General features: G+C 58.0%; 2 protein-coding genes across 4 annotated transcripts; one reads left to right on the top strand and one right to left on the bottom strand.

Moving 5' to 3' along the window:
• Window positions 1-2227: 2227 nt before the first annotated feature.
• On the top strand, window positions 2228-6519 carry PDYN (prodynorphin). The gene is made up of 3 exons (XM_069034118.1): window positions 2228-2616; window positions 5424-5571; window positions 5822-6519. Exons 1-3 carry the CDS (start codon window positions 2228-2230, stop codon window positions 6386-6388), a joined length of 1104 nt encoding a protein of 367 aa, XP_068890219.1. The 3' UTR covers window positions 6389-6519.
• A 1746-nt stretch (window positions 6520-8265) lies between these two features.
• Window positions 8266-24676, bottom strand: LOC138120863 (tyrosine-protein phosphatase non-receptor type substrate 1-like). Of its 3 annotated transcripts, none has more exons than XM_069033911.1 (9): window positions 24639-24676; window positions 19646-19775; window positions 12938-13294; window positions 12416-12727; window positions 11918-12265; window positions 11567-11665; window positions 11146-11170; window positions 10720-10759; window positions 8266-9977 (listed from the first exon to the last, which is right to left on the bottom strand). In XM_069033911.1, the coding sequence occupies exons 1-9, from the start codon at window positions 24645-24647 to the stop codon at window positions 9723-9725; spliced, it is 1575 nt and encodes a 524-aa protein (XP_068890012.1). In that variant the 5' UTR covers window positions 24648-24676; the 3' UTR covers window positions 8266-9722. The 3 variants fall into 3 exon arrangements, with proteins under 3 accessions (XP_068890012.1, XP_068890013.1, XP_068890014.1); XM_069033912.1 differs by having other exon boundaries at window positions 11146-11167; XM_069033913.1 differs by lacking the exon at window positions 24639-24676 and adding an exon at window positions 20136-20233.
• Between the last annotated feature and the right edge of the window lie 1400 nt (window positions 24677-26076).

Genomic DNA, 26076 nt, shown 5'->3' with positions numbered 1-26076 from the left:
GCAGCTCTGGGTCGCGGTCCCTCTGCCTGAGGACAGCCCTGGCGGCTGGCAGAGCTTGTCCCACCTGCAGGGACGATTTACCCCATCCCGGGATGGCGAGCCCTGTCTGGTCTGGGGGAGAGTCCTTCGGTGGGGGGGCCTGGGGGCGCAGGGGCAGAGTGGCAGCGCCGTGTGACGTGAGCTGACATTAACTCCCACCTGCTTCCGCGGGTGCCTGGCACGCTCGGCCCCCTCCTCGCCGAACGCGCCTTTCACTCATGTAGTTAGGAAAAGTTAACTTTTCTATTACCGCAGATTTCACTTACCCAGGTACTTAATTACCATTGTCCCAGGGAAATGTCAGTGTGACTCAGAGACACTTTCCCATTAGGAAGAGACAGATGAATATTAAGTTGAGTTTCTGGTGGGTGGGTTGGCTCCCAGCTCCTCTCCCGGGGGACCCTGTCACCCTCCACACCCTGAACCCATGGAGGACCCTCTTACCCAGCTCAGTAGATCTGTGGCATTTTGCTCTGGGGACAGGAGTAACTCGACCTCCCAGCCGGAGCAAAGGGAAGGAACCTTATTCCAAACGACATTTCCTTCTGTGTCCTTGGGGTTTGCTCCATCTCTAACACATCTCCCTCGTGTGCAATTACCCTGTGCAGGGAGGCGGCTGCACCCCAGGCTGCTGGGTGCAAATATATACATATATACATATATACATATACACATATATACATATACACATATACACATATTCATATAAGAATGATGCATTTGGTGTAGAAACGCTCCACCCCACCGTGTCTGTGGTGCCCTCACGGCCATCAATCCCAGCAGCAAGGGTTAAACTGCCCGAGGGCTGCCCACAGCCCCTCGCCAAGGGTGTTGTGGTCGTTTGCAGCTGCACTTTGTTCTTCTCAGCTTTGTTCTGTGCCTACACAGCCCAACACACCCCGACACAGCGAGGCGGGGCCGTGGCCGCCCTCTGCCCCTGCGGGGCCTGAGCTCCATCCCCCCTCGCTGCAGCACCAGGGGTGGGTTCCTCCGTTGGCCCTGAGGGGGATGCAGGATGCTCTGCCCTTGCCCCCCACCCCATGCCCTGCTCCCTTGGTCCCTCCATGGTGGCGCAGCCCCAGCCTGGATGAGTTAAAATCCACCTCCGAACAAAACCCGTGGGGTCCTGCCTGCTTTTCAGGGAACAGGTGGATGCCAATGGAGCTGGCTGCTAGCCCTGATGGAGGACCATGGCCACAGGCTGCCGTGGCTGCTGGGTGCCCAGCAGAGGGTTCCAGCCGTGTTGATGGCCCCCACTTCCCTCGCCAGTGCTGGGGAGGGCTGAGCAAGGGGGCACCAGGTCCAGCAGCTGGTGTTCGAGCTGGGAGAACGGCAGGTTGCTGGGAAACATCCCTCTTGAGCTCCGATAAAAATAGCTCCATCTTCAAGGCAAGAGGACTGGCTGCGCTGCCAGCAATGCAGGGAATGTGTCTGCACCCACCGGGGTGTGGGGGCCAGGGCAGGGTATCCTGTGGGGTCTGCGCCTCAGACCCCCATTCCACACGTCTGTTGTGACATGGTGCAGTGGGACAGTGGTGCAGGGGCTCGGGGATTGCCTGTCGCTGTCCCCGTGCTGTTCTCCTTTACCCCCAAATCAGACTTGGGAATATGTGAGAACAGGAATCAGGGCTGAGTTGGGAAAGTGGGGATGTCTTTGTCCCCCCACCCAGCTCCCCCTGCCCCTTTGGCTCATCTCTGTTTGTCCTCATGAGGAGGGGGTGCAGGGGGACATGGGGCTGGGGCGAAGCCCCGTGGGTCTGAGCCCTGGCGTTGCAGAGGTTCGAGGGTTTCTATTCAAAGGCTTGTTCACCTGACAGCAGCCAGGCTGGGTGGGTTGGGACATCCCTTTCCCGGGTCATGAAGACCCTCTCTCCCTTCCCAGCAGCTTTGGATGGGCTCACGTCTCTCCCCAGCATGTCCACGAGGATGGAGCTTCTCCCCAGCCTGGGGAGCAGGGTGGGAGGAGGTCAGGGCTTCACCTTTCGCCCCCCCCACCCCCCCACCCTCCTTGGGCAGGATTGGAATTTGGTGTCCAGGGGACGCACACCCCCAGCAGCCAAACCCCTCTGGGACACGGCTATGTGGGAATGCGGATAGAGCCCATCCCAGTCCCCTGCCACCTTCCTTGTTTGGGGCACGCGTTTCGGTCCCGAGGACCGAGGCTGGGCACGACGGAAGTCTCCGAGTGATGCAGCCGCAGCGCTCGGATGTGCACCCCGGTCCCCGGGGCAGCCGGGGGGCTGAGGGGAGGCCTCGGCGGTGCGGGCGAGCCTGCTCAGGAGGTGGCGGGGATGCTGCGGGGCTGATTATTCACAGCTTCCCTCGCCCCGATTGGCTCTGCCGCCGCGAGCAGCCGGGCCCCGCCGCAGGAGGAGACTCCGTGGCCATAAAAGCGGGGTGGAAGGCAGCCGGCGGCGAGTCCGGTGGACAACCCGGGCAGCACCGTGGGGCCACCTGCCAGTGTGGCCTTGCCACCGATGATTGGCGCAGCCTGACGCCCGTGGAGGGACACCCATCAGCCACGACCCGTCCTGACTTGGCGAAGCGGGTGCTCGGCGGGACAGGGAGCAGAGGCAGGTAGGGCTGCCGGGGTTGTCATCCCCTTTCCATTGTGTGGGAACAGTCAGGGGATCTCTCTTGCTCCCCAAAAAGCGACAGTTTAAAAACATCGTCTGAGCCGCAGTGCTGAGAGTGTCTCGTGGCTGGACTTGTGTTATTTTGGGGGGCTTCCACCTGGCTGCAGGTCCCTCTCAGCCCTTGAGCAGTTTCAGAGCCCATGAACAGCTGTCCAGAGCTCTGCTGAGGTTCATTTCCGTGCTGATGCCATCATGCCTGCCATCCTGGCAGCAGGATCACCCAGGGCTTGGAGGGGGAGAGAGGATGGGGGGGTTCTCTCTCCCCCTTCTTGGCACAAGCAGCAGTGGTGGCTGCAGTGCTGAGTTTTGAGTGATTCTATTCCAAAAGTTACTGACTTTTTTGAGAAGCCTTATCCTGACGGTGTTTCCAGGAAATTTTTAGAGGTGAGGAAAGGCACTGCTGGAAGGTTGATTGTTCTTCTCCACCAGAAATAAATGCAGGATCCAAACCTGCGGAGTTGGACCTCTGAGGGAGGAGAGATCTGCACAGTCTGGGAGAGCTGTTCCTGTCCTTCATTAGGTATAATTACAGGTTAATAAAGATGGGGTCAGTCTCTGCTCTCCGGCAGAGACACACAGTCCTGATTCCTCATCCCTCCTTGGGTCACCAGGTCTGTAATTGGCCCCTGGGGTGCATGAATGTGGCTTGGCGGTTTTCCAAAGCAAAGCCTGGTCTTTGAAGACTCAAGTGGAAATGGGACAGGGGAGGAGGGGTCACCGGCATGTACCTGGCACATGGAATGTGCTGGGAGTAGCCACAGAGGCTGGAACTCAATGCTGGCATTCCAGACCCTGCCACGATCCTTCCAAGGTGTTCCTGCAGGAGGGATGGCTCCGGAGCCTTGGGCTCCTCCAGGTAACGCAGGATTGAGCTCGAACTCTGCTTTTCTTCTTCCTCCCTTTGTGTTCTTTCTGCTTTTTCCTCCCCGCTGCTTCTTTCCTTTTTTGTCCAAAGCCCTTTGTTTTCTTCCCCTTTCCCTGCTCCCGTTTTGCCAGTCCTCCTTATCCCAGCCTCAGGAGCAGGCAGAGCACTGCCGGGACATTTGTGGCACCACCTGGACACGGTACGTTTGCAGTGGGGTATCCCAGGGTGTCCTTGGCCACGCTGTGCCTGGAGAACTGCAGCTCCCCCGAGTGCCATGAAATCCTCTGTCTGCAGTAGGGTGACAGGGATGGGACACACTGTGTCCAGAATGCCAGAGGTCTGAACTGTGCAGTGTCAGACAAACCGGCAGCTTGTTCCCACCATGGGAACATTCCCGGTGCCGTCCCTGCGCGCTGCTCTGGCGGCACCCACGGGGATACCGGCAGCAGAGGAGCAAGGGAGGGGAAGCGGGTGGGGAAAGGGAGGAAAATGTTCCTGGTGGGGCTCCTGGGAAGCAGTCATCAGCTCTTTTTGAGATCTTCATTCCCCCTAGTGCTGCAGCTGGCACCTACCTGTGCAGCTGGCGTGTCCTCACTGCTCCGTGCTGTCTCGGTGGCCCTGAGGCAATAAGAGACTGTCCCCGTGTCTCAGTGGCGAGGGCTGGCTGAGGTCCCACCGTGCCCCTACCATCCTGGGTAGTTGCCACCCTGTTCCCTGCTGTGCTGCGAGGGCACTGGAGTGATGCACGGGGCTGGTGGCCGTGCAGCCGAGGAATGCAGACAGCTCGACACATGATGGTGCAGATAATTCAAATTAAATTTTAATCTAGCATGAATTAATACTGTGGCATTAACATTTCTTCATCAGTACCAATTACAGTACATTAGCAGCTACTGCTGGAGAACACAATAGTCTCTAATATGCGTCATTAATGTGTAACAGATCCCTCTGGGTCATGCCTTCCCACCCTAGATAAAAGCAGCAAGGGAGGCAGGCAGGGGCTTGCAGCCTGTGCACCCCTTTGGGGCTGGCTCTTACTCCAGGACTGTCATGGTCCCGGTGGCACTGTCATCCTGTGGCATTGCAGCTGGGGTTGGCACTGGCCCCTCCAGCCTCACCCAGGGTCAGGTTTAGCACTGCCACCCACAGAGCCCCTCTCCCAGCTGAGCACGGTGTCCTCGTCCATAGAGGCCAGAGGCTCTGTCACGGCTCCCAAACAGCTGGAGGACAGTGATCATGGTTTGCAGGTAGGCTTGAACCCGAAATCCTTCTTTTTTCCCCTTTCTCCGGATGCAGACTTGGTGGGTGGGAGGGAGGGGAGATAAGGCTGCACTGGTGTGGGGTACAGAAGCCTGGGGTGAGTCCACACTGGTCCATGGCACCACCCCATCCACTTCCCACCACAGCTCTGTTTGCTGTGGTTCTTTTCCCCAAGGCCATGGGGAAGAGCCAGTCATTCATCCACCTGTGCCACGCAGATGTGACAATCACAGAGAAACCCAATGCTGGGGAAAAAAGGGACTTTTCTTTCTAAGAGAGATGGAGAGGATAGATGGGATGGAATCGGGATGAGGTGAGATGGATGCGATGGTGGTCCTGCCCACAGTGACTTGGTGGCCCCCAGGGACTGGCTGTGGCTCAGGGCTTGTGCCAAGGACCAGGCTGCAGCCAAGGTAAGGGGTCACATCTTGTGGTGTCCTTGCCAGGAGCAGCACCCGGAGGTGAGTCACATGGGAACGGGCACAGGCACAGGTCCCTGTGTATGTCCCCAGGAGCAGCTCACAGGTGGACGTGGTAGGTGCCCAGTGCCTGTGGAGTGGTGATGGGCCCTCAGAGCTGGCACAGGGATGGTGACAGGCTCTGTGCTGTCTTCCCCTCTCCAGGCAGTGTCTGTGGAGTAAGATGGCACGGCAGGCACTAGCGCTGGCACTCTGCCTGTCCCTGTGTGCGGTGGCATCTGCCGACTGTGTCACCCAGTGTTCCCTCTGTGCAGCCCAGACCCGCGGCACTGAGAGCAGCGTTCAGCCCCTGGTGAGTGCCAGCACCACACGGATATGAGCCAGGGAGCCACAGCAGTGGAGTGTCACAGGTGGAGGGTGGCAGATCTGGGTGGCACCTGGTGTGGTGATCATGGGTACCCCAGGTTGCAAACTGCGGCTCCACACCGAGCCGAGAGGGCGCGGACCCCTGGGCTTGGGGTGGGGACACGCCCAGGGTGGGGTGGGAGGAAGGCAGGGGGTCACCCCGAGCACCTGGGGCCGCTGTTGCCGCTGTCTTGCAGATGTGCCTGTGGGAATGCCAGGGCTTCTTGTCACCCGGCCCTCAGTGGGAGATGTGCAGGAAGGCACTGGCGCTCCTGGCCCCGCTGGTGGCCCTGGCTGAAGGGACAGACCCGTCCCCACAAGAGGCAGAGGAGAATGAGGCGGAGCCAGAGCAGGATCTGGGCCCTGCGGAGCTGCCGCTGGCACCAGCCAAGCGCTACGGGGGCTTCATGAAGATGATGTCCAAGGGGAAGCTGCTGTCCTTGCTCCGCGAGAATGCTCACAGCAAGGGCGGCCTCAGCAAGAAGTTCGGGGGCTTCAGCCGCAAGCCGGGGGAGCGAGCAGCCCCCGAGGACTACCCGGGGCCGGCAGGTGATGGGGATGAAGAGCCCACGGGTGCCGGGGCCGAGGGGCAGGAGCTGGCGCAGCTGCACAAGCGCTACGGGGGCTTCCTGCGCCGCATCCGGCCCAAACTCAAGTGGGACAATCAGAAGCGCTATGGGGGCTTCCTGCGGCGTCAGTTCAAGGTGATCACACGGTCGGATGAGGACCCCAGCGTCTACTCAGAGGAGGTCTCGGACCTATAGAGCCAGGCATGGGATGGCACGACCACGGTCCCCACATTGCCACCCTGACTGTGCCACCCACCCCAGCCCTGTCCCCTGCCCAGCCTGGTGTGGCTGGTGTCACCCCTGCCTCATTCCCCCAGGGGACCACGGGTCCCATCCCCAGTTGTCCCTCTCTGGTTCACTTGCCCATCCTGTGCATGGAAGGGACAGTGCCACTCCTCCAGCTGCTGGCGGTGTGGCTGTGGCCCAGCCCAGGGTTCCCAGGGGCATCTTGCTGGGCACACGTATCCTCCATCCTCCCATGGCTGCCGGAGCACAGCACGGCCTGGAAACCATCACAGACTGATGATGGCCAGGGCAGTGGCCTCTGAGCAGCAGGATGAGCCAGGGCAGGATCAGGGAAGCAGCTGCCGTGGCCATGGGCAGAGGTGGCTGGCAGAATCACAGCACATCACTGGGTGCTCAAGCAATGCTGAGCCCAGCCCCCACTCCCCTTCCCGAGCCTCTCACAGTGTCCAACTAATCCCAGACCCACCTGGTGCCCCTGGCTTCCCCCTCCAAGAGCGACCTCAGAGGCAGGGTCAACCCCAACACCCAACACCCAACCCCTCCCTCCCCTCCGCAGTCAATAAAAGGCAGATGCCAACAAAGCTGAAGCCATGCTGGGTGCTGAGCGTCCTCTGCAGGGCAGAGCAAGCACCCCAAACTGGGGTGCCCAAGCAGGCCAGGGGTGCTGGCTGTGAGACCTGCAGGCAGGACGTGGTGATATCCTTCCTGTGCCATGGGTGCCAAAAGGAATGTAGGACCCCATGCACCTCTGGAGCCATATCCTGGGGGTGACATGGCCATCACAGCTGATGAAGTGCAGGGCAGGGATGCTCAGCCTGGTGCAGGGGCACGTAAGGTGCTGGCAAAGTACCTCCTGCAGCAGCAGGCAGGGGAAGCTCCCTTGGGAATCACAGCTGCTGCCCCAGCTGGGAAGGGGCAGTTGTGCTGAGGGCAGTGGGCAAACCGTCCCTTTTCTGCTCATGTGTGACCCCACCAGCAGCCACTCAGTGCTGAGGAAGCCCAGCCTGGGCAACAACTTCCGTTTTGAGTGTCAATGTAGCCCCACACAACAGTTCCTGGCTCTGGTGAGACAGTTCATGTCCCAGACACAGCCCAGGCACCAGCTCCAGGTTGAGAAGGGGGGCAGTCACTGCAGAGCACTGGAACACTCAGCTCACCCACAGCACAGGCTGGAGCCAGCACAGAGCCTACACTCCAGTTTGGGCACCTCAGCTCCAGTTCAGCTCCCTGCACCTAAAGATGCAGCCAGGCCAGCCCCTGGTCAGTCTTTGCCCGTGGGGTGCACTGCTCCCTTCTCTCATGGTGCCCAGGGGAACCAGCACCACAGCCCTCACCCCAGCCTCGACCTCCTACCTTCCTCTTCCTTCCCTCCAGAGTACACTACAGGGCTGTGCAGAATGAATCCCCCCTCTCCTCCTCCCTGCAGGACACACAGACCCCCAACCTCACCCTGCAGCCCCAGTACGGGTGACAAGGTGACCTCCCTGAGCACAGGGAGATGCTGACGTGCAAGAGCAGCACAGGACTTTTCACTTTTATTATAAAAATATCTTGCAAGCAAAAAGAAAAAAAAAAAAACAACCCCAAAAAAGTCTGTACAAGCAGTCACATTGCTCCCAAAGCACCCCCAAGGACCCCAGGTGCCCCCAGCCCCCTGCATTTCCACTGCTGCAGGAGCCAACACAGGGTGAGACTCCACACGGCGGCCCAGGAAGGGGACAGATGGAAGACATTTGTCCCCATGGGTGGGCTGGGGGGAGCCTGCCTGGCCCCCAAGACAGAGCTGGGGGGTAGGGGGGGGACATATAAGCCTCTTATAAACTCTGTAGGGTTTGGGGGGTTCTTTACTGAGGCCTCAGTCTTAATTTTGCACATCTTAGTCTAGTGTTAAGTACACAGCAGTACACCCACGTACAACACAAAACATTGGGGGTTTCAGCTCTAAAAATTAACAGTTACATGTCAAACAGTCAAAACATGTTACACGGTACCTGCAGGGAGCTCCCGGGGGGAGCCAGGCTGGGGGGGCCCTCGCACGCTTTGTACAAGCCTGGGGCAGCGCTGGTGGGTCCCAGTGCAGGGCAAGGCTGTGCACAGGAACACGATGATGATGATGAGGAGGACGCTCGGTTCTGGGGAGCCAGACCCGGAGCTCCCCTGGACAGCGGGGTGGGAGCCTCGGCTCAATGCTGTCTTAGGTTACAAGGTAAGATGTAACCAAAAGTATGTATTCTGTCACCATCTGTTAAAACCAGGTGGGGTAGGGTTCTTTATCTCTTCCATGACACATCCCTGATAACTCCCTCCGGGCCATATCTTCTGTTAATGAGCCATCAAGCCTCGACTCATAAAATTACATCATCCCATTGTGGGATGCTCCGCCCAGGGGGAGGAACCAAGCATTCCTAGCTGGATATAATCTGGGGTTTGGAACACCACAGGCAGCCCTGACCTACTGGATTCTCAGAGGACAAGAGCTACGTAGCCACCACTGGACCTTCAGAGGAAAACCAGACCCTTCTACAGGATCACTGCTTCAACAGAACCACATTTATCACTTCAGGAGGACCACAGCCACCACTTAATCAGACTGCTACCACCACCCCGACCAACAGGCTGTCAGGTTGTATCCTGACTCTGTCAGTGTTTCTGTACTACTGCATTTATTTTTTTCCTATTAAATTGTAGCTCTGATTTTGAGTCTCTCACTGGTTTGCTTTCAAACTAGTACAAATGGCCTTTCAGCCTCTTGGCCTTGGGGCGAGACGGAGGTCCCGCAGAAGGGACACTTGGGAAGAGAGGCAGACACTTCGGTCCTTCCTTTAAAGCCAGAGTTTGGTGTCCAGGCGTGGTGGCAGAGCCCCAGAAGGCAGCGTGGGGGCCCTGCTGGTCCTGGGGAGCCGTGGGCCAGGCAGTGGCATCCCCATGAGAGCTGGTGTGGAGGCACTGTATACCTGTCCCCTCAGCCCAGCTGGAGCTTCCCAAGGAGCTGCTGCTCCGCTGGCTGAATCTGCATGTGGGCAAAGCCGGCACACTGAGGTTGAGCAACCCCTGATATGGGGGTCCTGAAGGGATGGAGCTGGCAGCCCCAAGACCAAACTGGCCCCAAAAATCATGTCTCTCTGGATGGGAGAAGACCCCCACAAGTATTGCGGGCTCCATTTCCATCCTAAAACACAGGTACCGCAGCGCATCTTCACATTGCTCCCAGTGCTTCCAAGAGAACAGTCACAGGAGGAGCAGAGCAGGTCCCTGCAGGACACAGGGTCCCAGCAGCCACTGCTCACTTCCTGGTGATCTGGACACTGGCATACTCAGAGCCGGCCTCCTCAGGGCGCGGGGCCAGCCGCTTGGGCGCCTTGCTGAGGTGCACCATGTCCAGGTCAGCATAGGTGAGGTTGTCGTCGCCGTTGGGTGCCTGGTTGGTCTGGATGCAGGCATACTCCGACTGCTGGCTCATCTCCACCATCCGGCGGATGGTCTTCCTCTCCTTGTCGAAGTTCAGGTCCGCGTAGGTCAGGTTGTTGGGGTCAGATTCCTGTGTGAGGCACAAAGAGTTCCTCCTCTGGGAAGATCCCCCTGTACCCACAGCCCTGCTCTGGAGTCAATCCCACTGCAGCTCGGCCCAGGACACCTCAGTCCCTGCCTGTATGGGGGAACCATGCCAGCAGCCACCACCCTGCAGCCATGCTCTACCCCATACTACAGCTTCAAATCACAAGCCACCCTGTCACCCTGTTCTGGCTTCAGAGCCACTGACACAATGCCAGAGCCATCGCTGAAGACACTCCAGAGCCACTGACACAATGCCAGAGCCATCGCTGAAGACACTCCATCCCAGCAGGGCCAGTCTGCCCAGTGATGCCCACGTGGGAGCTGGCAGAGCCTGGGTGGGATGGACAGATTGCTGCTGATCACGACTTTGCTCGTAGCTGCGTCACCAAATGCAAAATAACTCCACAAATAGCCTGGCTGGCTATCGCACAGCTGGTTCTCCAGGCAGCACCAACCCAGACTTTACTGGGAGGAGGAGGAGGAGGAGGAGGAGGAGGAGGAGGAAGGAGGGTGAAGGCATAAAGATGCTGGGAAGTAGCTACCCTCTTCCTGGGGCAGCTTCTCTTCCACCTCCAGCCACAGAGTGGAGACACTGAGATGTTCACTGGAGAACCACCACCCTCCACTGGAGACACTGAGACGTTTCACTGGAGAACCACCACCCTCCACTCCCATTCTCCAGTGGCTCTCAGCCACTCTCCCTCCCCAGTCCCAGGATGACCCACCTGGGTCGTGGCCTCGCTGCTCTTCTCTGGCTCATGTAACCTGGAAGGAGGGACAAAAACAGTCAGACAGATGGAGCATCCTGTTGCCTCTTCCCTAGTTATGGAGCAGCTGGGGAGATCAGATGCAAGCCAAGGTCCTTGCAGCTGCACCCAGCAAGACTGGTCCTGAGCATCGGCTCATGTGCTGGTCCAGCTGCCTCTCTGCTAGCCAGAGACCAGCTCCCACTAGCCTGCTCAGCCCCACCACAAGCCAAAAATCCCCCTAGGCACAGAGCCCCCAGATGGGCAGAGCCTGTGCCTCTGCCTTCCCTTTCACAAGTTTTGGGGATACAGCTCTGTCCCAGTCCTGAGGGACTCTGTGGGCTGGAGGTGTCCAGCTCAGAGTTCCCACAGGTTACCCAGTGAGTAGAAGAGATCTGCACTCACCTGGCAGACGGCGAGCTTTTACCTGCTGGAAGAGAAGTAGTTTAGGAAAGAAATAATTCAGAAAATAAGACAAACGCCCCATTTCCCTGGGCGCAGAGAACACACGCAGAGACTGCTTCAAGGACAAGGACACATCCTTTCCCAGAGGCAAGTGCCTGCAATTCCCTGGAGTTTCAATCAATTTCTTTCAGGACTGTTCCTAGGGGAGCACAGGAGGTGCAGGACAGGGGTCAGACCAGGCAGAGCTTTCCCTGCAGTCTGCAAACAACCTGGGCAGGTCTATCTGTGACCCCATGGGGCAGGACCCGCAGCTGCACTGCCAGAAGTTATTGTCCAATGGGGCAATGTGAAACCCATGGGAAAGAGAGGAAAAATGGGGTTGGGAGCAGGTGCCTCCCTGCCACACACTTGGCTACCTTACCCTTGATCTGCTTCGTCCGGATGAGGTACAGAATAGCAGCCACCAGCAGGACCAGCACGATGCAGACCAGGCCCACCACGATGTAGATGAGCAAATCGTCTGAAACATCAATGAAAAGGTCACCATGGCCCAGGAATGGGGTACCTCCCAGTCCCTGCAGCCTCACAGATGGGATTGGCCCAGTGATGCATGAAGCACCGAGGACAGCTTGGTGCCTGCCACCATCAAATCCCCCAGCCCTCTGATATGGGAATTTGGTCCTTCAACCACATTTTGATGGGGCTTTGAGCTTCCTCAGAGGGTGACACCACACAGTTGCCCTGGCACCCCGTCCCAGCAGCTCTGACGCACCCTTATCCATCTGGGACCCCTTGCTCAGTCCCCCCTGCGCCGGGTTGGAGATCCACAGGATGGCTGAGTAGTTGACAGGGGCCTGGGCATCGTGCACCACCACGCAGGTGATCGTGGACCCGTTTTTCTCCTCTGTCGCTTGCACCTCCACCTGGCGTCTCAGCTCGAACAAGCCCCGGGGCAGCTCCGATGGCCGGGAGATGTTCTCCACCTTTATCTCAACCCCGTTCTCCAGCCAGGAAACAGACATATTTGCCGGGTAAAACTCCTTCATGTGGCAGGTGAAGGTCACGGTCTTGTTCACCTCGACGGGGCTCGGCTCAGCACGCACTTCCACACTGGGGGGAACTGGGAAGAGAGGCAGAGCTTGGTGTTTGGCATCTCCAGCTCTGCTGCCCACAGGGCGCCCTGTCCCTGCCCCAGGATCCCCTGTCCTCCTCCCAGGGCCCCCAGCCCCACAGGAGCGGGACACCCCAGTGTGAGTCCCCCAGCCCTCACCTCGCAGGGTCCTGCTGAGCTGGTACGTCCCACGCAGCGGGGCCGGCAGCGTGGAGTGCTGCACCTCACAGATGAGCTGCGAGCGGACATCGTCCTTCTGCAGGGTCACCATCACTGTGCTGGACACGTTGTAGGATTTCACCGGCCATTCGGTGACCTGAGGCAGCTGAGCCATCATGGGGTCCTTGTTCTTGAACCATTTCACCCCAATTTCTTTGGGAAAGAACCCTCCAGTCGTGCAGGTGAAAGGCACCGACTGCCCCGGCATCGCTCTCTGCTCAGGCCCGGACACGAGCGGGGGGCTGGGTTTGGCTGTGGGGAGAAGCACGGGGCCATCAGGCCACGCTCTGCCCCCTGCCCAGCCCTGGCCCTGCCAGGAGCAGGGTCTCCTACAAGGGCACGGCGATGGCCCACGGGATCCTCTCCTGGGGCAGCCCCCGAGCCCTTCCACATCCCTGCCCAGCCTGAGCAGACCCCGCTGGGCTGGTTCCCAGCAGGAGCTGCTCTGGGAGCCCCACTCACCTTGCACAGACACCTCTGTGCCACTTCCACGCTGAAACACCTCCTCCACACCAGTGACTCCCCTGACAAACTTCACGCAGTAGTAGGTGCCCATGTCCTCAGGCTGAATGTTCCTGATGTGGATGGTGAAGTCTGTGTTGGACCCAACCACTGCTCTCGTTACATGGGGTAAGGAGGCTCCTGTCTGGTCATAGACGGTCTTGTTCCCACTGCCCAAGCCCTTCAGCCACCTCACAGGACCCAGTTCAGTAATTCCGGATATGGTGCAGTTCAGGGTGAGCGTCTCTCCCGCTGTCACCAGCACCTTGTCCTGGGGCTGGTGCAGCTTGAAGTTCTGATTCACCTGGGCACCCACACCTGGAGAAAAAAAGGGACCAAGTCTCGCCTGGCACCGCACATCCAAACTCCCTACTCTTCTCCCAGTTGGGACAGGCTGAGCACCCCACTCGGTTAGAAGACACTACAGGTGACACGGCTGTGCCCACGGGCACAGTGCTCTGCCCACAGGACTTGGCAGTAGAACTGGATGGAGCTTTGCTTGGTGACTGTCCTGTGCTCCATATGGCTAGATCATAGAGCACATCCCAGCTGCCCATGCCTCTGACACACTGGGCTGTCTCCCACAGCCACCTGGCCTTATCAGCCAGGAGAAAGAAGGGCACAAAACAATGTGCTCCAAAGAGCCAGCTCCCATTACCAACATGATACTGCATTTTCTGCCCCATTTCCATACGGAATCCCAGCCCTGGTGATCCCAGCAGAACGCAGCCAATCCCCCCACCAAAGCCAGCCAAGCAGGCACTGCTCCTGCTCAGCAGCAACCACAGGGAGCCATCCCCTTTGGAACATCTCCACACCACTTGTCCCTAATCCAGTCATCTGTGCCTTACCTCCCTGCTCAGTGATGTCCCAGAAACATCACCCCCCTACACATCCATGGGTTACCCAGGGGTTAATTTTGTGAGTGCTTCCCATGCCAACATAGGTATTGCAATCAAATTCATGAAAGATTTCAATACTGGTCACTGCTTAAAGGAACTTTTTTTTAAGCCACATGGGGAGAGAAGTGGAGGAACCACTTAGATCCACCTGCTGGTAACAGGCGGCTGTGGCACCCAGAACTGGTGTCATGGTCACACAGATCATTGTGTTTGAGCAGGTAATGCTGAGCAGCACGGGGAGCACATGGACCAGCACCCACATCTCTCACACCAGAATCATGGAATAACAGAATCTTTTAGGCTGGAAAAGCCCTAAGATCACCAAGTCCAACCGCCAAGCCCCCAGCCAAACCAAGACTCCAAGTGCCACATGCACACATCTTTTAAATCCCTCCAGGGATGGTGACCCCACCACCACCCTGGTCAGCTCTCTTACCCTTTCAGTGAAGAACTTTCCCCCAATATCCAACCTAAACCTCCCCTGGTACAACCTGGAGCCATTTTCTCCTGTCCTGTTGCTTGTTACTTGGGAGAGGAGAATGACCTGGACCTGGCTACAGCCTCCTTTCAGGGAAACCCAGGACAGCAACTCTTACTGAGGCTTCCCTTGGGACACAGCAGGATAATCTCTGGCTGGATGGTCCCAGGAGGGCCTGCTGTAGGACAAGCTGCTCTGACCCCTCTGGCCCCAGCTGGCTCTCACAGAAACTGATTTTTGGCAGCTGCTAATCCCTCCTGACTCACAGTGGTATGTGCTGTACCCATAGATGTTCTCTGTTCTACTGTGCGTGGAATTACTCAATCTCTACGGCCAGAATTACCAGGATCAGTTTCTCCAGACTGCCCCAGTTAAAGGCTTTTTGCCCAGGGCATCAGTCCACAGCATCTTCAGCCAAAACCTTCAGGCCTTGGTGTTTCCCTTTGAAGGCATGTCAGGATTAACACGGCAGCAGCATTCGACACCAGAACAAGTTTTTCCCACAAAACAAGCACAGAGGGACAGAGTTGGTTTGTGTCACGTCCAGATGAGTCATTCACTCTAAGCCTTGGTCCTGCCCCTGAGCTGTGGTGCTCTGGGCACCTGAGAGACGACCCTATGCTTCTCAGGTGACACCCAAACTGTAGGGAGCAGCCCTGGAGCAGAGGTCCCGTGCACTCCATGTGCTGAACACGGTGCTGACGCAGGGCAAACACCACTGGGATCTGCTTCTGTGGCATCTCCTGAACTTCTCCTCTCCTGCTGCTGACAGTCTTTTGCAAGAAACGGTTGAGAAGCACAGAGGAAGTTCACAAGCACAGAAGCATCATCACATCATCCGTCTCTGGCCAAACCACTGCACAGGGATGTGACACAGGCAGGGACTGGGGTGACACAGGCAGAGAGAGTGGCATGCCCAGCCAGCAACCACACAGACCCCCCAGCCCTTCCACATACCTGGGGGGCCACAATGCCAAGTACTGGCTCCACCAAATTGGGCAAACAAAGCTCGTTAGTGGGCGGCACTCAGTACAGCAAGGGACACGTCCCATGTGTGGCCACAGAGCAGGAGCCCAGGGCCAGGCCCACTCCCCAGCACACGCTCTGTGCCCTGTGAAGAGCACGTTACTCACTGCTCCCCTTTGCAATCCTCTGCAAAAGCAACTTCTATGGAGTGGTTACCCCCATGTCCCCTTGAGGGTGCCCTGCACTGGGTAGAACTGCCTGCACTGCCCTGCACAGCCCGAGCGAGCCGAGCACCTCCTCTTCATCCTCCCTCTCTCCATCTGCCCATCTCCCCACAAGGCACGTGGTGTGCTGAGGGGGAGAGCTGGGGAAGTACCTGCTTTGAGGCCCCAGAGCTGACCCCAACACCAAAGAGTGTCAGGGTGGGCACTGCTCAACCCCAAAGCTCATTTCTTGGTTGCAGTGATGGGTCCCAGAGAAACGTCCACAGAAGCACTGGGACATTGAGCCGAGCGTGGCTCGGTGCCCTGCCTGTGGCTGCCACGCCTGGTGTGCAGCAAGGGCTCCCCACTGCCTTGGCACAAGGGTCCTGCCTTCCTGGGACCACAGGGATTTAGCCCTGCAAGCAGCAGGGATCTCTCCCAGGGGCCAGATTTGCAGCCAAACGTGGATGGTCTGTATGCATTCCACATCACCGAGCCCGCATTCCCTCCTCACCAGGGCAGCAGTGTGCAAGCACCCTGCCTGCCTCCCGTGCCCAGGGATTAGCAGGCACAGAGCATGCTGTTGTCCAGGCATAGGATGCAAGGTGCTTTCCTGACTTCTACTGCTCCCAGACGAAAGAGGGGAAAAAGGGCTTCACACTGCTGGCAGCACTGCCTGGCCGGGGGCTTCACTGGCAGCCCTTGGTCACGGCAGAAAACACCGTGAGGCTCCAGGCAGCCCCTCGGATAGGATTAAAATGGGGCTTTGAGGTATTTTTACATGTTTTCTGCTCTGCTGCTTCAGAGACCCTCACCCAGCTCTGCTCAGATCACCCTGTTCAGCGATTTCTGATCTATGACACACAAGCTCCAGCCATGATCCACCACAGGAACACCCCAACAAAGATTAGCTCGCACCTCCTGGCCAAGAAGCAGGAGTCCTGGTCAGACCTGGCTTCTCCACTTCCTGCCTGCATCCAACACCCCACACAAGACCAACGTGACCCCTCACTGCTCAGAAAGACCCCAATCCCCTACAGCAGCTCACAGCAACCCCCTCCCTCCACCCTGATGGGAAAACACAAAGGGGAAGTTGGCAGAAAACCCCAGAACACACAAGTTAGAAAATGCAAAGTTTCCACCAAAGCTCTTTTCCTCTTTTCCCCTGAACACAGCTTCTCCTCACATGCAGCCGACCTCCCCCCTCTCCTTCCCCTTTTGAGGTGCTCACCCAGTGGGATTGGGAGCTCAGCCAAGCTCCCTCCCAGCAACTCACAACATGCTTGTGCACAAGAAGTAGGATGCTGGAGGTCTTCATGCCACAAACACATGGGACACCACAATTTCTCTCTGTTTCCCTGCTTCTCTCCTGCTGCCTGATGACACATTTTTCTTAGACTTGGATTTCAAACCACCTGGAATTGGAACACGATCCTCTTGCCCCCAAGATCACGGGGAATTTAGGTGCTCTGACCCTGTAATCTGTTCTATCCTACACTCCAGAATTAGCCAAGGGTTTTAAAGCCCTGAAAAGCATCACCTGACAGTTCCCACGTAGGTGGGAGCACCCTCGCAGTGCAGACCCAGAGCACTTCCAGCCCGGAGCAGAGGCAGGAGCACGATCTGACAGAGCCTGCCTCCTTCCCGTTATTCAGTTTAATTTGGGAGCAAAATAATCCCAGCTCTTGCTGCAGTGCAAGTTTTCCATGTTGGTGACACATTTTTTTTCTATATTCCACCTTTTGAAGTATTTGATATTGAACAGATTGCAAGAGGCCGGGGTTTAATTCAGGAGAGGCTGCTTGGATGCTTCCTGGTAAAAATAGATTTTTTTCCTCTGAAAGAGCTCTGGGATGGCTGTGTGTTCCAGAAACAACATGCAGCTGGTCACCGGCATCCGAAGCCCCACAGTCACTCACTGAAGAAACAGGCCAATGGGCAAGGGAACCCCAAAATAATCCTGCTGGAATTTCACCTGCAGCAGGGCTGCCAGGGGCGGAAACTAACAGGTGCTGCCTATAAAAGGCCTGGAATCTGCTGTTTAGGGAAGGCAAGGAGAGCCCCGGGGATAGCTGTCGAGCCCTGAGCAGACCCCAAGGCGCTCAGGGAGGGCTGTAGTAAAGGCTGTGTTTTACATCTGTGACATCAGAGGAAGCCTCGGCTCACACGCAGCCACCATTTCCAAGCTCCCCTCCTCCAGCATCAGCAGAAATTCATCCCAAGAGCCAAAGCCCCAGAAGCAAACCGAATTCCCCTTTAGAAGAGGCTCTGGGAAGCACAGCTGAAACCCTCTGTGGAGACACATGGGCATGGAAGGGCTCTGCAGGGCACAGTTTCTCAATGGGGCTTTGCTGTTTGGTTTCCACATCTCGCTGCCTTTGCCCCACAGGAAGGTCTCCTCCAGGACCTTTCCTTTTCCCCTTCACTTCTGCAGAAGCTGTCTGAACAGCCAGCAGTGGGAGCCTGGGCCAACTCTGCTGGAGTTCAGCTTAGTTTGAGCCACGGCCCAGGAGGGATTCACCGTATGGAAAAAAAAGACGTGCACGTTTGCACCTAAAATCAGGGATGCAAACCACTTCACAAGCCAGGGCTTTTCACCCTGGGGTGGGTTTTTTCCCATGGTTGGCTCAAAGAAATGAAGTTCTTACTCCAAGACCACATTTAATTAAGTTCAGGAGCTTTGCTGGAGCTATTCTTTCACGCAGGAAATCTCAGTGGCTCACTGGGAAGCTGCACTCACCGCCAAAGCCTTCTTGGCTCTCAGCAGCCGGCGTTTTCAGTTTGAGGCCAACACTTCTCAGTTGTGATCAGGCGACTCAAAGCGAGGAGTGCTGTGCTGAAAGCATTTGCTTTCTGCCCAAGTTTGCATCCAACTCCTTGCCCAAGTAAAGCTTTGATGGTAAATATTTCAATGGGCTTGGGAGAATGTGGGTTTCCCCCACGGAACCTGGGCTGGGCCGTTTGTAATGGGATCTGGCTGGAAGCGGTGGGATTGGAATAGAGCAAAAAGCTCAGCAGCGAGATGCTCCTGAAGATGCATCACCACTGCCACAGGTTTGCCTCAAAAACCCCATCCCTCCCTTGGCAGGGAGGAGAGCAATTCCTTCGAAATCACCCAAAACGAAACACCCTAGAAAGGAAACATCCTTGAAAGCAGCAGTCACCACAGGGCTTCGTTCCTGGTGGGATGAGAGACTTCCCGCTGCTGGTAAAGGAACAGAAACAGCCAAGAGCGGCACACTTTGACTGTCCTTTGCTGTGTCCCCCAGCTTTTCTAAGGGACTGGTGGAGCCACAAGCCCCAGGGAGGCCTGGGGCACCCTGAGCCTGAGGTGACACAAGGCTCTGTGGCACAGGGTGCCCGGAGGTGTTGCAATCCCACCGCTTCAGTGCCCAATAGTTGAGCAGAGAAAAAGTCCACAGTGGGGTAGCAAGAAAAACAAGTTCCTGGCAGAGAAGACAGGCAGCCCTCACCAGAGCCTCCCCATGCCTTCTCCACTACCATCTCCAAGTGGGAATTCGGGCTGCTCGCTGAGATTTGCCTCACCCATAGCTGGCAGGGGGTGCTGGTGAATGGGTGGGAACAACATGCCTCTTCATGCCCCTGCCGAATTCCCTGCCTCGCTGGGAAGGGGAATGTCTGCCTGCCTTGAAGTTTGGTTAGAGAAGAACCGCCGGGCGAGGGCCCCGTGGGAGCCCCTCGGCCATCGCCGCTCTCTAGGTCACCGCAGGAAAGGTCAAAGCAACCGTGCGCGGAGAGGCGGCGTCATGTCGGTACCGGAGGTGTGCGGGAGCGGGGAGAGGAGAGGACGGGGGAAAAACGGAGGACAGGGCAGGGAGGGAAATGGGGCGAACAGGGCAGAGGAGAGGAGAGAAGCAGGGCGGGAAAAGGGGGGAAAACAGGGCAGAGCAGGGAGAGGAGCAGGGAGGGAGGAAAAGGTGGAAAACAGGGCAGAAGAGGCAGGAACAGGATGGAAAAAAGGGGGGAAACAGGGCAAAGCACAGGAGAGGAGCAGCGTGAGAAAGGGGAGAACAGGGCAGAGTAGGGCAGCAAGGTGGGAGGGAAAGGGGGGAATAGGGCAAGGAGAAGAGCAGGGAAGCAGGCAGGAGTCATGGCTTACCGGGCAGGGCGAGCAGCAGCAGGCAGGGCAGTGCCCAGGCGGTGCGGCCGGGATCCCGGGGATGCGGCTCCATCGGTGCGGGGAGCGGAGCCCGCGGCTTCACAGCGCGGCCCCGCGCCCGGCTCGGCGGCTGGGTTTGATAAATAAGACAAATTAAAAAAAAAAAAAAAAAAAAAAAAAGGCAAAAAAAAAAAGGGCAAAAAAAAAAAAAAAAAAAAGCGCAGAACTGCAGCTGGCGAAGGAAATCGCTCTTCTCAGCCCCAAAATGAGGAAGGAGGCCGGGCTCCCCCCTTTCCCCCCCCGCGGCGGGCGGGCAGCGCACACGCACGCACCGACACGGACCCGCGGCCCCGCCGCCGCCCGTGGGCACCGGACCGGGCTCTGGGCCGCTGACGGGGCCGCCACGGCGGGGCCCCGGGCGGGCGCGTGCCCCGGTGCCGCGCGGAGCCGCCTCCCCCCCGCCGCCGCGCCGCCTCCGTTGCCGTGGTACCCGGGAGGGACGGAGTTGGCCCCAGCTTCGAGACCCCCTCCGGCTCGCAGCAGCCCCGGGTTAGCGCCGCTTCCCCCCGTGGCGGGGGCGAAGCCAGCCCCGCCCGCTCCGGGGCAGAGTCCTCCGGTCAACCCGGTGTGCGGCTGCCTTAAGGTGGGCTGGGAGGGGACCCCCGGCACCGGCCGCCGGGAGCCCCGGGGTGCCCGGTCCCTCTCGGCCGGGGCAGAGGGGGGGCGGCTCCGTGGCCCCAGGGCTGCGGGGATGGGGGTGTCCTTACTCGCCACAGGCTGCCAGTGTAGCCACCGCTTCGGCACGGCCACAATACCCAGCCCAGCATCCCTGGAGTGCAGGAGCACACAGCTTTGGGGGTCCTGAACACCCTGGGGCTGAGCCAGGACAGCCCGTGGCAGAGGCACAAGCAGCACCCAGCCTTGGGGGTCCCAAATGCCCAGGGTGCCCAGGGACCTCCCCAGGGACCATGCAGAGCTGAGCTGTGGCAGCCCGTGGCAGAGGCACGGGTGATGTTTTGCCGGTGCCACAGGGACAGGTCAGCTTGGCCCACGACGGTCAGGGCCAGGAGGGAACACTGGTGCAGGACAGGCAGAGGGTGGATGGGGAGGGAGAGGAAATTTCTGCACAGCACACTGGGAGAATGGGGACATCCCTGTGATGTCCCCTCAGCGGGATCCTGCAGCAGGAAGAAGCGAGAGCCTGAGGACAAGGCAGCTGTAATGGTAGACAAGGCTGAGGAGGAGGAGGAGGGTGTCAAGGTGTCAGCATCCATGGGATTCATGTCCCTGCACTGCCCTGCTTCTTCCTGACACAAAGCCCTTCCCAGGGGAGTCGCAAGAACACATTCTCTCCTGCCTGCACCTATCACAGCTTCTCCCACCACCCAGGGGCACTTCAGCCAGGCCAGGCCAGGTACCTGGGATGCCAGGTGCAATGCTGGCAGCTCCCAGCACCACCCCCTCTGCCCATCCAGGGATGGGGTGGACACTGCAGAGCAGGAGCTCCCAGCCCACCCAGCATCACCTGCAGCATCCCCAGCAGCACAGATCACACCGACCGCTCTCCCACACCGGGCCGGGTCCCCAAGGACAGCACTGGGTGCCATACTGGAGGACCCGCTGCCAGCTCCCCCCTCCTCCTCTCCCTCCCAAGGCAGCCGCCGGGGCTGTCGGTTTTATTTAGAGCCTCGCACAAACACAGCCAAGATATCTGAAGTGACTTGGCACCATCAATCTGCGCACGGCGTCCGCCCGCACATCCCCGGCCCCGCCAGCCTCCCCCTCAGCCCCAGCTACGCCCATGGGGCACATCCAGCCTTAATTTAGCGCTGCTGGGAGCCGAGAACAGCTCCTCAGGCTTCAGCACTCACCTCTGTCTGGAATCCCCTGGCAGCTGGAGGCTGCACTCAAGGGCTGTGGCCACTACTGCTCCCACTGGAAAAACATTTGTGGCCAGTACTGGTCCTGGGAAGCCCAGCACAGCCATCCTTTCCCTTCACAGAGCTGGCTAGAGTGGCCAGCAAGGAGCAGGGATCCAGAGGAGCCCTTGGATTTGGCCTTTTGCACATGGCAATAATTTCTTTGCACAGGGATGGGACACAGGGACACATCACTATGGTCCACAGGCACCTCACAAGAGGAAGCAGAGGGGGCAGGTGCTGAGCTCTGCTCTCTGGTGACCAGTGATAACACCTGAGGGAACTGCATGAAGTTCTGCCAGGGAAGTTTGAGGTTGGATATTGGGTAAAGGTTCTTCCTCCAGAGGGTGGTTGGGCACTGAACAGGCTCCCCAGGGCAGTGGTCAAAGCCCAAGCCTGCCAGAGCTCAAAAAGCATCTGGACAGCATTCTCAGGCACAGGGTGGGATTCTTGGGGTGTCCTGTACCAGGACAGGAGTTGGACTCGATGATCCTATTGGGTCACACTGAGCTCAGGATATTCCATGGGATTAGCAGTGGTTTGTGAAAACCTGCAGCTACACCACTGTGGGCAGCGCATCCCACCCAGCCCAAGTCCAGAAGCAGGGACCCTCGGGGCAAGCGAGTGCCCAGCAGGAGGGAAAATGCCAGGGACACACTGCAGCCGTTCCCAGCCACCTTTCCTGGTTATTTTTACATGGAAGCACAGTTCCTGGAGGCCTGGTTGGCTTCAGCCTGTCTGGGCTGTTCTGCTCGATGCTGAAGGTTCAGACAACCTGTTCTGAGGCGATTACAGAGCACAGCCAGCCTGCACACAAGCAGCAGCCACCGCAGAGCGCTTGGGAAGGGAAGTTAGAGCTTAAAAAAAGCTCTGCAAGAGAAGGTACCGCGCAGAGCAGATGGTGCGGCGCGAGCTTCCCGGGAAGAGCTGCTATTGCTCCCCATTAGGAAGCATATGGGCAGGCTCAGCTGCCTCCCTCCCCTCCTACCCATGGCCCTTCCACTCGGCATCACAGGGGCCCAGCTCCAACGTGAGAGGTTTGGAGGATACACCCTGGGAGGGCAGCCCCTGCCCTGCATCGGGCAGGGATCCCGAGGGAGAGGAGGATTCGGCTCCTTGTGTGCCTGAGACAGAGGGACAATGCAAAATTTTGGGAGTGCAACTCTGCCATTATCATCATCCTCCTTCTGTACAGAACACCCACAGTGAGCAGGAGGCTGTGGCACCTTGGCAGGGCGGGCAGTGCTGCCAGGCTCTCCATGCTGCCAGCGGGCACCCAGGCTGCGCTCACTCTGCAGCATCTCCACGCTTCAGCTCAAAATCCCCGCTCCAGCAGGGAGGATTCCAGAGACTCCGGGGGATTTCGGAGCTTGGCTCTCCCTGGCCCCAGGAGCTGGGCAGCAGCCAGCACGGGGACAGGGCAGCATTTCAGGAGAGCTTTTCAAGAATAAGTTGATTTTCACAGCTCTGAGGAGCAGTGAGGAACTTGCATCACACTGCTAGCACCTGTTTGGGGAAGGCACTTGCTCCGTGTGGCAGGGCTGGGCCAGGCTCAGCCACCCCTGTAGGTTTGGGGGCTGGGCAGGCAGGGGTCTTCTCCCCTTCCCTATTCCCAGCCAGGACCACGGGCTCAATGTGCTTTTTGCATTCCCGTGTTCCCAGCTAGGCAGCTCTGCACGGACAGCAGGATCTGCTCCCTCCCCAGGAGGAGGTGGGGATCCTTCCACACACAGGGATCCCCAGCCAGGGCAACAGCACCCCATCTCTTGTCAGAGCCTGGCAGCATCCAACGAGAACAATTACAGCCTTGCCAGGGTGATCCCAGTGGAAAGTCTTGCAGCACTGGTTTTGCCCAGACTGTTCTTTCATCCCTTAATCAGTTGCCTGTCTGATCCTCTCCCAGCCCTGATGGCCCCCGGGAACAGCGGTGGCTCACTGGGCTGGAGGGGATTCACAGGGGATGGAGATGGGAGAGGTTCTGGTCTCTGCCCTGCAGGGCCAAACCTGGGCCTGTTAATGAACCACATTTCACTAATGGAGGTGACTTTGGCCTCTCCCTGCCTGGGACTTTGTCCCTTGTGATCCCCACTCCAGCTTGGGATGGCAGAGTGGGAGAAGTACCAATAGCCTGAGTGGCCACATCACACCAAGACACAGCCATTGTCCCAGAGGGCTCAGTCCACCCTTCAAAACCCAAACCAACTTAGGGATAAACAGAAAAAAGCACCAATACTTTGGACATGAGCCTGGAAAATACCCCAAATTCAGCAGCCAGATGTGCTGTTTTGGGGCTGTGGGCACAGAGCCATGCCCAAGCACAAGCAAGCAGCCAGCACTTGCAGGAGCCCTCCACAATAATGACTCAATGATCTTAGAGGTCTTTTCCAACCTCAAAGATTCCTTGATAAACCCAGTAACGCAGCACCATGCACATGGAGCTGCAGGGACTCACTAACCTGAGGAAACTCAGAGGCAGCCTGGTCCCATCCCAACCCCAAACACCTCCCAGCCCAGCCCCAGCACCCTGAGAGGTGTTACTTTCACAGCTCACCACAACAAAACACCCAGTGTGACCACATCAGAGCACCAGCCCCACACAAGGTTTGTTCTGGTACCCACAAGACAGTGCAGCCTCCACACAGCCAGAGAGCAGCACATTCACCCCATCCATCCTCCAGCTTCAAAGGCAAATTTCAAAACCCCTCTACCTTAAGATCTAGTTGGATATATCCTACAGCCCCTACTCCCCCCACGCCTTAGTCTTCAGTCAGTACCCAAAGAGGGCTTTCAGCTGGGAGAGAAACACACAAATGTCTCCTGAAGCAGGGAGCACCAATTACACTGCTGATATTTAGGGCTTCCAGCACAACAAATGGAGCTGCAGCTTCATTAGGTACCTTGCCAATTTAATCCGAGACATCCAGTACAGGGGAAGCTTAATTTAGTTTGTCTCAATGTTAACTTATAACAAGCAATATGTTAACGTGGGGATGGTTTTTATGGACTGTGACCCAGGGAAGGGGCACCCACAGCCCTCCAAACAGGGATTTAAGAAGCAGGGGGATGTATCCTACCTGTCTCATACTCCTGGGATAGCACCCACCACCATTAACACCTGCAGCTAGGGAAGAGGTGCACCCCATCACCCCCTTATGTGGGAGAGGCCCTGGAGAGGGTGATGAGGTGCAGGGGCCTCATTAAGGCTGTGATTGCCAGGAGAAAAGTGGGGCTGGGCTGTGGGGGATGCTCTGAGCAGCCTGTGCATGGGGTTTGCCCCTTACCTTTTGAGGGGGCTCATGGGAACTGCCTGTAATTGTTTAAGCCAAGCTTTTATTGGGTGGTTTAGGAGTTACAGCTGAGTTATTTCAGCTCTCTCAGGTCTTTGTAAGAGCTCTCAGGCACAGTTGGTGCAGATGGTGTGGGGGAATGAGTGGGGTGAAGGTGAGGTGCTCCCCGGCATGGGGGATTTTTTGAGGAGGCCCCTCTGTGCACACTGGCCAGACCCACTGCCTGTTTCTGCCTCCTCCTTAGGGAGCAGGGCTCCAAATCACTTAATTTTAGTGTTCCTCTGCCACTGAATTAATCCCCAGCACTTCCAGGATCAGCTGGTTCCCTCCAAACCCCTGAAATGACTTCCAGGGAGGATGAGGGAGGGATGCAGCACTGCCTGCCCACTGCTGGGCTCTGCTGGGTTGGAGCGATGCTCTGAGTGCCCTCATGGCATTCACACGCTGTCACCCTGGGCTCCAGCAGCGGCAGCAGAGCCCAGGCACTGTGAGACCACCCACCACTACCAGAGTGTCCACCACTGTCTGCCAAGCAGGAAGGAAAACCCACGGGCTACGGCGGGGCCCATACCCACAGTGAAGCTCTCCCACCCAGGGCCGGGCCGTGCTCCCAGGCTGCTCCCACCCCGCAGTGGTGCCCTGTGGGATGCTGCGAACTGGGTGACTCGGCCGGGCTTCCTTAATGCAGCCCAGCACAGTCACACTCTGGGGGAATTCCTCACAGGCTGTGTCAGAGCAGGAAAGGTGGTTTATATCCTGTGCCTGGCCTGGAAACGGCCCTGGCTGACCTGAAGTGAGGGGTTTTAGGGTAAAACTGCTGACAGGGTGGGAAAACCCAACGGCACTGCCAGCTGGGAAGGACAGGGCTGGCAGTGCTGGCGCCTGTGCCCACTGAGGTGCCGCGAGTGCTGGCAGGGCTGTGCTGACCTTTGCTGGCAGGCAGGAGCCTGCCCCTTGTCCCAGAGAAGGGTTTGCTCTCTGCTGTGGGTCTGCAACACGTGCACAGCCCCAGGACTAAGCTGCACGGGAAGTGGTGCAGTGACCACCCCTGAAAGCGTTCAACAAACATGTGGATATGGCACCTGGGGACACGGGTTAGTGGTGGGCTTGGCAGTGCTGGGGGAATGGTTGGGCTCAATGATCTTAGAGGGCTGTTCCAACCTTAACTGATGACAGGGACGAGGCCCCCACTCAGGGCAGCTCATCAGGGACACTGGGTGGCCCC

Source organism: Aphelocoma coerulescens, chromosome 20, assembly GCF_041296385.1.
Source record: "Aphelocoma coerulescens isolate FSJ_1873_10779 chromosome 20, UR_Acoe_1.0, whole genome shotgun sequence".
Classification (NCBI taxonomy): Eukaryota; Metazoa; Chordata; class Aves; order Passeriformes; family Corvidae; genus Aphelocoma; species Aphelocoma coerulescens.
Note: the sequence above shows the minus strand (reverse complement) of the source record. Positions and strands in the feature narration are given on the sequence as shown.

What these genes read in the sequence shown, in the direction of transcription:
- LOC138120863 (XM_069033911.1), bottom strand. An exon ending in GCTCAGCAGGACCCTGCGAG is followed by an intron (nt 12,266 to 12,415) that starts GTGAGGGCTGGG and finishes CTCTCTTCCCAG; the next exon opens with TTCCCCCCAGTGTGGAAGTG. An exon ending in GCAGCGAGGCCACGACCCAG is followed by an intron (nt 9,978 to 10,719) that starts GTGGGTCATCCT and finishes TGCCTCACACAG; the next exon opens with GAATCTGACCCCAACAACCT.
- PDYN (XM_069034118.1), top strand. Translation starts at nt 2,228, where the DNA reads ATGCAGCCGCAGCGCTCGGATGTGCACCCCGGTCCCCGGGGCAGCCGG. An exon ending in GGGACAGGGAGCAGAGGCAG is followed by an intron (nt 2,617 to 5,423) that starts GTAGGGCTGCCG and finishes TCCCCTCTCCAG; the next exon opens with GCAGTGTCTGTGGAGTAAGA. An exon ending in AGAGCAGCGTTCAGCCCCTG is followed by an intron (nt 5,572 to 5,821) that starts GTGAGTGCCAGC and finishes GCTGTCTTGCAG; the next exon opens with ATGTGCCTGTGGGAATGCCA.